The sequence below is a fragment of the Sparus aurata genome, chromosome 3 (genome assembly GCF_900880675.1).
Source record: "Sparus aurata chromosome 3, fSpaAur1.1, whole genome shotgun sequence".
Classification (NCBI taxonomy): domain Eukaryota; kingdom Metazoa; phylum Chordata; class Actinopteri; order Spariformes; family Sparidae; genus Sparus; species Sparus aurata.
In genome coordinates, this window is record NC_044189.1 from 15,256,328 (window position 1) to 15,269,026 (window position 12,699).

Genomic DNA, 12,699 nt, shown 5'->3' on the forward strand with positions numbered 1-12,699 from the left:
GTAAGTACAAATCTCTCCGGCCCTTCACACACACACACGCAATTAGTCATTAAAACATGCAACAAGCTCAGATTGTATTGTACAGTGGCACACTTAATTACAGTTCTCACAGCCACTCCAACAACTCCATCCAAACCACACACGCTCATTTACAGCCTACATTTTGACTTAAATGAGGCTTTTATCCGAGGTGCAGTGCAACATCACAGGTTCTTAGGAGGGAATTACTACAGGCAGAAATAATAGCATGACTGCTTCACAAAATATCTGCAGGAGAACTTTCCCTGTTTGTACTCTTGTCTTTCACATTGATTAGATTCACCTGGTGCCTTAAGGCTGCCCGGATCAATATTTATCTTGGCCAAGCGTGAGCAAAATCAATGAATGCCCCGCTGTGATGTTAATTGGAACCTGCTTACTGTCGTCCATGAAATGTGCAAAAATGTGACTTTTGTTTTGTTACTGCAAGGCGCTGTTTGTGCATGAAACACTACAAGCCACTGATGAGTAATTCATGAAATGATGCTTTCTCTTTGCTTTTATTTCCGCAATCAGATAGGCTCAGATTTTTGTAGAAGGTGTTTGCATGATACAGTGGTGATTACAGCATAATAAACGTGTTTATGATCCAATTATTAGCATGTTTATAAATGTTCTGACTGGTAATTAACACTCACCCGCTGGCATTCTAAGTTGATGATCAATCCTGAGACCTGAGGCACTTCTTAGGGGGCTCTGTGTGCGTGCGTGCGTGTGTGTGTGTGTGTGTGTGTGTGTAGGTGTGTGTGTGTGTGTGTGTGTGTGTGTGTGTGAGAGAGAGAGAGAGTGTGTGTGTGTGTGTGTGTGTGTGGTACTCGATCAGTCTGCATCTGCATTTCAGAATTCAACCATGCCCCTGGTGGGCTCGGTTCATTAGTGATGATGACTCACCAGTACAAGTGCACAAGATTTTTAATATGTAGGGTGTGTGTGTGTGTGTGTGTGCGTGTGTGTGTGTGTGTGTAGTGTGTAAACATGTATGTGGGTCTGACCCTGAAGGTAATGTCTGTGTTTATGATGTATTTAAAGAACGGGTGATGACGCACAGTCTTTTTCAGTCTGAGTTCACACTTGAACTGGGCTACGCCGATTATCAACCAGACTTGCATCGCGACAGTGTTGGTTGTATGAATGCTAATGAAGTTTGTTAACAGGAAATCTCCATTTCGCCTGCAACCAGAGCCCCAGTTTTTGTATCGACAAAGATAAAGGAATTTTGGGCTTTAGCATAATCTCAAATCCAAGCTTGCATTTTCATGTCGCTTTGTTAGTTTTTCCGGTTACTCTGAACGGGTCATTAGGAAGATCTTGTCTGATAAACATTGTCTGAAACCCCTTTCCCTCTACACTTTGTCTTACAGCCTTTTTTTACAACCTTTTTCCCAAACCAGATTGGATTTAACAGCGTCATTGGATATTGGATTGGATAACATTCACTGCCTTGTCCTGCTAAAAGTATTTTTTTTCTTGTAGCAGAAATCCAACCTCTGGCTTGGCGTTCATAATCAGTCATTAACAGCTTCATCTTACACTTTTCCTTTCTGTATTTGAAAAGTAAAAAAAAAAATCAACCTACGACTAAAAAGCTCCAAATTGCAATGCAAGAACAATGCTGTTTCTTTATTTGCTTGTATTCTACATTGATTATCAACTAGGGCCCACGTGTAGCTCAGCCTCAGTTCTTTAGTGTGGTATTATATCTTAGTCACTGAGTTATTTAAAGGACAGGTTCACCCAAAAATGAAAAAATGTAGTCATTGTTATCTACTCACCTTCAACCTGACTGAAAAAGTCAGGTTTCATATTCCACCAACCATTTCTGGAGCTTCACAGCAAAACAAAGTTGTAGCATTCTTCTGACCAGCTGAAGTGCACAGGGACTTGTTTTAAAATGTAAGAAAAAACAACAGCCTGTCTGTCTTACATAATCTGCGGCTTCAGAAGCCTTTAGACCCGAGTGTAAACTCGTCATTTACACTCTTTTTAAAGCCAAAATCTTCACTGTAGTCTGAATTTTCATTTTTGGGTGATTTTTTTCTTTAAGATTCCTTTGCAGGTTTCAGTTCTAGTACACTGTAAAATGTTACCAGAATTTAACAATATTTTACTGTAATATTTCACAATAATTTACTGTATTATCACTTTACAGGCTTTACCTGTAATAATCACAATATAATACTGTAATTTAGAATTTTCTGTGAAATCAAGTAAATTACTGTAAAAAAAAAAACTGATGCCAGGTTTTAACAACATTTTACTGTAATATTCCACAGTAAAATACTGTAGTCAAACCATCCTCTGTGATAACACAACAAATTATTGTAAAATTTGAATCGCGCGAACCGCACTGCATTGTGGGACCAAGAAGAGACGTCAGGTGGATACGGGTGGATAAGATACTGTTCTCTTACATCCATGGTGGATAATGTTACGACCCGACACACACCGATAGAAGAGCTCGAAGGTAAGGTTAACATCATTACATTTTAACAACTTTATATTAGTTGTGTGAGTTAATGTAAATGAACGATCTTTGGATCAAGGTAACGTCACTTTATGCTCCACCTTTTTGGCTGTTAAGTCATTTCAAAGCCGTTTTTCTCCGGAAGGCTCTTAGGAGGCATACTGTGTGAGTTATTTGACCGAGAATACGCGGTGTTTTCGCCGCGAATTAGCAAAAGTCAAAGTTAAAGTAAGCTAACGTTAGCCTCCAGCTGCAACAACTAAGTCATTACAAAGCCGTTTTTCTCCGCAAAGCTTTGCCTCATAGACAAGTAACTTATATCTTTGGAAAGTTCAAATTGTGTGTTTTCATCTATTCGTCTCCACATGTCGTGAGGAGGCATAGTGTGTGAGTTATTTGACCGAGAATACGCGATGTTTTCGCCGCGAATTAGCGAAAGTCAAAGCTAAAGTAAGCTAACGTTAGCCTCCAGCTGCAGCAACTAAGTTATTACAAAGCCGTTTTTCTCCACTAAGCTTTGCCTCACAGAGAAGTAACTTGTATCCTTGGAAAGCTCAAATCATATGCTTTCATTTGGTGGTCATATCGATTGGAGGGATATGCATGAGTATTTGATTGACTACTAATCTTTTCCAGCTTAAAGTATATGATCTGTCACTAATTGCTCTCCATTCTTTTTCAGAGGCAGTTTAAACAAGGACAGTGACCTGTGGAGCAGGCTGTTGAGGTAAAAATAGCGCATAGAACTGTAAATAATCTGAGAAAATCAAGTGGTTCTCTTCTTGATATTGTACTTTGATCCACCACTGAATGTCTCATCAAACTAGCAAATGACATTTGGATCAAATTAAGCCTATAGTCAGTAATTTAATCGCATTCATTCATATGTTGACACATAACATTTGCTCTGATTAACCTCTAAATCATTAGAACCAGTGACACGTCTTTTATCCACCATGTTGAATACGCTACAATGCTATGTTATTTCTTATTTTACAGCCGTGTGCCACAGCCGCTTATGTGCAGAGGACAGTGATATTACCAAGCACCCCCTGCTTGATTGTCCAAGGTTCTGTTGATATCTGGATTTTATATTGATATTTCGAGCTGTATGTGGTTATTTTAAAAATGAACAAAAAAGTCACTACATGATCATTTCACATAACTTGTTTATTGGTCTCTTGACATGTTTTTTCCCCCAATATTTAATATGCACCAGTAGTTGGTATCTGACTAAAATTTGGTTTGGAACTGTATCACTAAGGAAGCCCCGATAGATCAGCCATCAATCCAAATCATCCGATCTTCAGTATACAGTAAATATGAGATTGGTGAATTCTATTTGTTTTATAGTTGCCTATTACAAAATAATTGACACGATAGTCATTTCTTAGCAGAGCATGCTGCATGCACTTTTTCCACCCAGCTGACTTTAGCAAACGGACTGTCAACATAACATACATACACACTAACTTGCACATTGATGCTCACATCAATGGAAAGCTGCTTTTAATCAGAGATCTCTATATAGATTGATTGTATTTATTAAATGTGTGTATCCCGACATGTCCAGTGTCATATTTTTAGCAGGGTGTAAATTTAAGTTCACAATCTGGACTGTTTGCTAACATCAGCTGAGCTACTTGTTAACTGCTTATGTAAATTTGCACCGGGCAGCATTTTGAGTTTTTTAAAGGCTGAAGCTATACAAAAACTGTCATCGTGCTTGGCTTTCAATACTAATTTTTTTGGTGTAGGTCGGATTTAGTTAAAGAAGAAGGGGCACCACTGCATGTGCCTTGGATAATCAATGCAATATTAAATCTATGAAACTGAAAGCTGTCTTTGCTTTATTGTTTACAGGTGCTTCTTGGGCATTAACCCTGAGATGGGCTCAAATTCAAAGAAGTGTGGAGGCATCAATCGACACGTGAGCACTCTCCAAAGTAAACTTGTTAACTTTGAGTGGTCAATGTAAATATGAAATTGTTACGTAGTTGGCGTAAGAATGTTCATATTGTATATGTTCATACGTTGTAAATTGTTTATACTGTATTGTTTATACTGTATATGTTTAGAGTTGTAAATTGACGTGTGGGTTGAGTATGGTAACCAATTTCCTGCTATCTATTAATCACAATTTGATATTGATTCGATTTAATATTGATTGATTGATTCATAGATTCAGTTGGTGATACCAAAGTATGATTTTGATTTGTAACCTGATAACATAACTACCCCAGCCATGTAACACATCAATACTGGTATCAATATTGACATTAGACAGGGAATGAATCAGCACTTAACAGCTGAATCTGCTCTTTAAAAATGAAAATTCATGTTCATGTTTATGTTCAGAGACAGCTCTTGTAAATTGTTGAATATGATAGTTTTATAATTATAAAAAAATTAAAATGAGTATTGTCTTTGTTTTCTTTGTTCTTGTTTTGACTTTTAATTTAGCAAATCCAAAGCATGTTTGTGTGGTAAAATCACAGGTAACAAGTCAAATTTGTTACATTATGTTACAGTATTATTTAAGCTGTAAATTTACAGTAAATTACTGGCTACTGGTTGCATTACTTTTACAGTAAAAATTAAAAAAATACAGGCAATTACTGTAATTTACATACAGCAAGATATTGTAATTCCACAGCTACATACTGCTATATCACAGTAATTCCATGGGCATGACTACTGTGAAGTTACAGTATACAGCTGTAGATGCATTGTATTTTACTGTGAAATATTTACAGTACATTATTGTGAAACATGTACAGTAAATTACTGTGAAATATTCACAATAAATTACTGTAAAATTACTATGAAAGTAATGCAACTAGTAGCCAGTAATTTACTGTAAATTTACAGTGAAAAATTTTACAGTGTATTACTAGTTTTTTCTTTTGTCAAATTGTGCCTAATATAATCGTCTGCATAATCTTCACAGCTAACAAAAACAACATTTTATCAAGTGCAGCTCCGTCGCAGCATTTCACATCTTCCTTGGCAGTAATAGTTGTTTTGGTCTGAAGTGTTTTTGCACGAGTTCGGTTTGAAAGGATCGCTGTGGGATTTGTTGTGCCCTCTTCCCTTTTCTCACCATGACCACATTTGCACTTATTCTCTGGGGCCGGAAATGATTGGCTTGGATAGTTGACATCCGAGACTTCCTCTCTTTCCTCTCCTCTCCACACCTCCTCTAAATGTTTCTTCCTCTCTATTTCCTCTCGTGTCATTTCAAAGTGTGACTGTCCCCTCGGCTCCAAGAGCAGCTTCCCTCTCCGCCAGGATCCTCCTCTGAATTGGAGCACTCGAAAATTCCCCCATGCATCTAAATGCAATCACTCTGTTCTTCCAAGCGTCTAGAGGACCTGGCTGTTTCTCTGGTGGCTTTAAATATGTGTTTGTGGTCACTTTTGTAGGTGTGGAGAGGAGAGGACATCTGGGAGCTCATATTCATAGATACATGGTGTGACTCAGAGCTGAGCTTGAGCTCTGTATTCATGAGTTCTGCTGTTCATATCCGAAGTAATATCGTACTTTCCCCTAGGTGATTGGGTGGTTTTGCCCAACAGATTACCCCCAGCTGCCTTATACAAAATATGAAATCAATTATCTTCATTATACTTGGACAGAGAGGTCAACACTTCGCTCATCAGCTCTGAAGCTCCCCTTCCACCCTCTCGGTTCGCATTAAAGCTGTGGGAGGAACATGACGTTGTGAAGACTGCTGATCTTTGCTTTATTATCGGTCATGGACGTCTTTAGCTATTTAAGTTGCTAGGTAGCCGAGGATACAGTATGAGTCACGGGCAGAACAAGAGGGACTGCCGCTGGTTCCTCCTCCTCCATACGTCAATTATACACAGATTTGCCTTCAGCTCGTACGTTAATTACACTGTATTTCTCCCCAGATGTGGCAAGGAGCATTTAAAATCTATTATAAAGCGGCGGCATATGAAGAAGTCATCATGACTCACTTTATACAAGTAATGAGTAGTTGAAATTTTAAAAATCAAATGCTGAACAAAGATGAGTGGATAAAAGGAGCAGGTCAACGTTTTTGGGAAGTTTTGCTCTCTTGCTGGGAGTTGGATGAGACGGTTGAGAAGATTGCGCCTCAATCTGCCACTAGTAGCCTGTTAGCATAAAGACTGAACGCATGGGGAAACAGCTAGCCTGGCGCTGTGGAGAGATAGTCACCTTGTACTTTTTACATGGTGTAGTTGCTGTTGTGTGTTTTTTTGTTTACCAAGGGACAACAGAGGTAAATTAGCTGCTAGCTAACTTTGGCGTGGTTACTTTTAACTATGCGCTGTCCCTGTTAAATTGATAATAATAATTATAAAATATATGCATGGAGTAAACAAACAGGAACATAATGTGTTAATGTGTTAGGGTTTATGGCCTCATTGTTTGATATTTGCTGGCAGGCACCATTTTGTAACTTTACAGAGCAAGCCCTAAGGAACTTAAGGAATTATTGTGTAGAAGGCCAACATGTTAATCCAATGTTACAAACTCCTCGAATTGACTTTTTAAATTAAGTGCTTGACATGAATTATGTAGTTTACGGGACATAACTACATTAGTGAGGTTTAAGACTGCACTACACAAACTATGGTGAAAGTCCTGTGCTTCTTTGACACAACCATCCATCCATGGCCCCTCCCTATACTAAGTTGTTGTTCTTTATACTTCACCTGACTTCCTCCTTTGCTGCCTAACAAGAAACCCAAATATGGGTCCTGGTAAGCTGGGTTCATATTAGACCTATATGGCTGTTTCTCTGATGGGAGCGGGCTGAAGTAGAACCAGAGCACTTAAGATTGAGCGCAAAACTCACAGACACACATAAATAACAGCATGTGTATTCACCTGCACAAATAACACACCCCTCAGACACCCCAAGGTCTTGTCAGAATACTGGACCAAACAACTTGACAGCACTAAAATAAATCCCAGGTGATGTCACCCTGCGGCTGCATGTACCTTGTCACTGGCATTAGCATCACTGTCAGGCCAACACGCCATACAAAAGTAAGGTAAGTCCACACAGCTCCGGGCTTGCTGAATCTGTTCTAAGCTGAGGCATCTATTCATGAGACTGTGCGTCACTCACCTGATGCCACCTTTAACTGAAAGTAAGCCAGGAGACATTGCTATGTCCTTAAACAGTTCATCTCTTACCTAACTTTAACATGAAATTACGAAATTGTATTTTGTGTTTATTTTCAAAGTCAGCAGAAACCAAATCCAAGCAAAGAATTATGTTTGTGGGACCCATCTGTTATTCAGTGTGTGCAGTCAGTGAGCCAGAAAAACAACAGATCAGTTGATTGTTGTTGAACACATATGCTTAGCTATTATAAAGTCTGAATAAACATCTCCCTGTTTTCTCTCCAGACAGGGCCCGGTGAAGCCAGAGGTTCTGTCCATCCAGTGGTCGGGCCGTCGCTCCAACCGGAGGCTCCAGAGGAACAGCAGCCTCTCTCCCAACAACCCTCTCCTCAGTCTTGTCAACTCAGGTGGCTCTATACGTTCCGCTGTGTAACTCAGCAGCACCGTGTTGTGTTGCATTATGTCGCAGGGCGTCCTGTTGTGTTCCACAGCGCTCCACTCCTGAGTTATGTTGTGTCGTCGCTGCCGGGGGGGCAAAAAATCTGCCAGTGCAGAGTCAATCGTGTCTCCACAGGCCAGAGAGCCGAGCACAGGAGGGGAGGAGAGGTCCTGTGGGTGTGAGAGAGAGACTGTTAGTGAGAGAAGACGAAGACGAACAGGAGAGGAGAGCGACGTTCTTATGTGTGCCTGTTGAATTAAAGCTGTTTAATGCTCTGGCACTTTGAATCTGAATGAAACAGCGTCTCTTACTCCCAGTGCAAACTGGGACTGGGCCTTTTTTTTTCGAGGATGCTCCTTTCACACCCAACCACAGTGAATCATGAACCTGTAAACCTGTTCAGTGTTCCGAGCAGGTGATTTTTGAGCGCTTCGCAACTTTCCCAAACTTTTGTCCCAACTTGTTTGAAATGTGTAGCTGGCATCAAATTCAAAATGAGAATATATGTACAAAAATCATTTAAGTTGAGGAGGAAAGACATTAAGTACATTGTCTCTGTGCCTTGCGACTGAGTATGTCAAAGGATTAGCGATCACATTCTCTTTTATTTCTGTTTAACACAGCATCCCAGCTTTTCTTTGACTCAGGAATTGTAAGTGTGCATACGGAACTTTTTTTTATTTTTGTTTTTATTAGAATGAGTTATCAAAACGTTCCCATCAGAGTTTTAGCTGTGACATTACAAATTCTTGCAGACAAAACTGTTAAATGCCAAATAATCTTGATGTGGACATAGATCAGCTTTATATTCATTTTGCCTCTTGTTCATAAAACTAATGAATTGTCTTTTTATTCACACCACAGCCATATTTGTCCAGGCCCGGCCCAGTTTGTTGTACATGTTCACACATTGTTTGCACACAGTCAGTTTCCCATTAGCCCTCCATTATGACACCGGCTGCAGTTGCTAGGAGATTTGTGACACAACAGCCGAGCCTCTATAAACTTCGATTACGGGCCTCAAAGCTTTTACTATTGATTGCCGTTGCCGTGTGTTGCATTACATGAAAGGAATGTCTTCTGGTACGCCGCCACTATTTTAGTGTATTCGGCCGAAACCGTCAGTGTGTTTAAAATACAGTCGATGAATGCAGCACCTTTCATCCCTTCACCTTTGTTGTTTTCTCTCTCCCTCTGTCTGAAATCCATCCTGTCTGTGTGTCACCACCAGGTGTTTACGAGGAAGACGGCCAGTGGATTGTTCAGGTCAACAGGCTGCAGAAGCTCATCGATCGTCTAGAGCAGAAGGTGACTTTCACCCTTACTGTACAGTTTTCCCCCCTTTTCGTCCCGCTTCTGTGACTTTTCTGCCATACATCTCACTCCTCTCTCCATCACGGCCATCTGGTCTTTACATCGCTCACTCAGATTAACCGCAAATCACTGCGAGTGGGCTCACAACAATATCAACAAATCACCTCCACTGAACAACACCCTTCCCACGTACAACACATGCCCATATGTAGAGTGTACGGGAGACGTGGGCCACACACAAACTATCACAGCTGCTATCTGCACGTGTTGAACGTAGCATGAAATCTGTTGAAACATATGCTGCAGCTTGGTTTTGAACTTGAAAATGAACCACGAACCTGAACTGATTTACTTTCTTTGTTTGATCCTTTATTGATTACTTAATCAGTCACTTTATTTGTCTCTGAAAGGGCGGTTGGTTTGTGCAGTAGAGAAACGAGAACATAGGATAAACATACTGTCAGGAGTGCAGATCCGATGTCAGGATTGGGGGGGACAGAAAAGTGATTTTTCTTGCCATACAATATCATATCACCATCATTTTAATGGTCTCGGGCATTTAATGTATACTCATGTTCTCATCTTTCGCCGCCCTCCAACCCTACCAGATCCCCAGTTACTCTTACCATCTTTCTTTTCTCCCAGTGTATGGGACTACTTTATGCATGATTAATTGATATGGATGAATGTCAAAATATGAAGCCCTAACCAAGTGGTGTAAACTAACTGATCATGTTTTTACAATGCCAGTTATGCTGTTAAACGGTTCTAAATCTAAAATGTGAAGAATGTGAAGTCTGAAAATACATTTGTTCAATTTTGAATAATTTAGTGTATTTTTATTGGGGGGACCCCTTCCCCCCCGGGATCTGCACCCATGCATACTGTGAACACAAAATTAAGTAGAAAAAAGATGAATACATTTCATTCGATGGCAGATGACATGAAATAGATGATGAGTTTTTATATCAACTGGGTTTGGCAGCGCTAACATGTAACCATAAAAGAACGTCTAATTGGAAAGAAAAAGATGAAATGCCGGAAAAAATGATAATGGATAAAAATTATAAAATCTTAGCAATGGCGCTAATAAAATGAACAGCAACATGCCACACCTCTGCTGATGCATCCAGAGTCCAAAGTTTAGTAGTATAATATTTGTTAAAGTAAAATGAATTTGATTTATTTTAGGATTCTTTGTTTTTGCTTATTTCTATATTACAAAGTAAAATATTTCTATATTACATAGTAATATAGAAACAAACCAAATATACTGTTTATTATCTTTATATAATTAAAATTATCCAATTAGTTATAAATTCTTATTCTTGTTATTATTATCCTTCCTATTATTCTCTTTCCTTTTAGTAAACTTATTTTCATATATAATAAGTGAGGGTTGGTGATGTTCGATGTGTTTAAAGTTTCGATCTTGTTTATTTGAATTGCCTTTTTGGATTCTTTATTCCGTTGACACACATAAATGTGGCTCCCAGTCGAGGGAGCCAGACCTGCATAAGGGATTAAAGATGAAATCTGGGGGGTAGTAAGATGATTAAAGAATCTGATATATGGCTAATTTGACCTGTTTATGGCTCTGAAATGTTTTCATATTCATACAAGCAAATAATCACGCTAGACATATGCAGCAAGTGTCACAACTTGGGACTGCTTTAATTTAAAGTAGAAACAGATAACTTTTCCCACCCCCTGGCATTTCCAAGTAGTATTATTGTTGCGGTCGCTGTCACAAAGAACATTTTTGCAATTACCAATAACACAGGACAAAATGTGAGTTTATTAATTAATTTGGTCTATTATGGAGATGTGAAAGCATGACAGAAATGGAGCCAAGCTGACTTGATCGCCAGTCAGCCTTCATTTTCCTGTGAGATTCTCCTGGTTGATGGACAAAATGCACAGTGAAAACAAGGTTTATAATGAAGCAATCAATACACAGATGAGATCATTATTCTCTAGCCATTACATTGTGCGATCAACATTTACTGCCATTTGAACGGTTGAACAAGCCAAAAGGTTTGGAAACCATGTCAGAAAACAAGAGATCTCAAATGTTAACTGATAACTATGTGGAAATATGAATAGCATTTCTGCTTCCTCCAAGTAGCCAGTCAGAGCAGCCCAGATAATAGGGTGCAAATTCATGCATACGCGCTGCTGAATTAGCACAGAGAGTGACATTATCAGGGCGTCACATGTATGTCTGTGTCCTCGTCCTGCAGGAGATTCGTCTGGAGCCCGTCGAGGAGGAGGTCTTGGAGAGTAAATCGGTGAGTTTCAATCGACTTCTCTGCTCTTTTGGCTGCGTTGACCGCTCTCTGTCACTCTGTTCTCAACTGGTGGCGTATGACTGAAGGGGAGGCCACGCTGATAATAACCACTCAGTGGTTGTCATGGCAACAGCAGGGAGGTAACCTGACCAAGATGTACCCTCTTCCTTGGCACTGTCTGTCTTCATCTTTACTCTTCCCGTTTGCATGCTCAGTATTTAGTTTTTTAAGACGAGGCTTGTTGTTGATAAGGGAGCAGACTCTGAGGTATGACTTGTAATTGTCCCTGTAGAAAGTATTTATGAAACATATCATATTACTTGACACGCATGCTCTATTGTCAATAGGCTAAACTATATATTTACAGTGTGAATACTATAATAACAGAGCACACATTTATTTTCTCTACCCATGTGTATAAGCCTGCTGACAGAGTAAATGTCCTCCAGGCTTGAGTTCTTGTGTTAAGTGATTTTTTTTTTTTTTTTTTTTTTTTTTTTTTTTTTTACTTCATGCAGTACGCAGGTGTTTAACCTCAGTGTCCACATGGCAGAGCGAAGGGGAAACTGCTATTTCCGGCCAAGCTTTATATCGCTCATTTCATGGCTGAAGAACTCTCTGTAGCTGATGAGTGACTCAGTGACAATCACAGCAGAGCAACACAAACACTCACAGGAGGATTTCTCTTCTTCACTGGAAGAGCAGGGAGAATATAGTATTCCAATTTAGTTTATAGTAGACGGACGTTTTCTTTTTGGTAAGATTGTTTACAGCATTTGATTCCAAGGTCCAGATTTTAAAACCAGTTATTACCAGTGTTATTATTTTGGAAAACGTTTCACTAATTAGACATTTTAAGCCTCCTTACTTAAATATGTTTGAGGACGGACAGATGTGTTTGATTGAACAACTGAAAATAATTTTAGGTTCCTGCTTTTTAGATAAAAAAGGAAATGTTAAATGATAATAAAAAGAACATATGAGGTTGGTCAGCACATGTGGAAATTCATCTCACGTGATTTCACCTA

The 12,699-nt window shown here is 39.3% G+C and overlaps 1 protein-coding gene and 1 long non-coding RNA gene across 2 annotated transcripts in view; both read left to right on the top strand.

Annotated features, from left to right (window-relative positions):
* Positions 1-12,699, top strand: part of necab1 (N-terminal EF-hand calcium binding protein 1) — a 36,294-nt gene that overhangs the window by 18,102 nt on the left and 5,493 nt on the right. The window contains exons 7-9 of the mRNA XM_030411872.1: positions 7,913-8,034; positions 9,298-9,374; positions 11,624-11,671. Coding sequence (XP_030267732.1) covers positions 7,913-8,034; positions 9,298-9,374; positions 11,624-11,671 — 247 coding nt within the window. The remainder of the gene's footprint in view (positions 1-7,912; positions 8,035-9,297; positions 9,375-11,623; positions 11,672-12,699) is intronic.
* On the top strand, positions 7-4,934 carry LOC115578750 (uncharacterized). The gene is made up of 4 exons (XR_003983524.1): positions 7-2,503; positions 3,186-3,230; positions 3,503-3,572; positions 4,367-4,934. It is a non-coding gene; the product is annotated as an uncharacterized LOC115578750 (long non-coding RNA).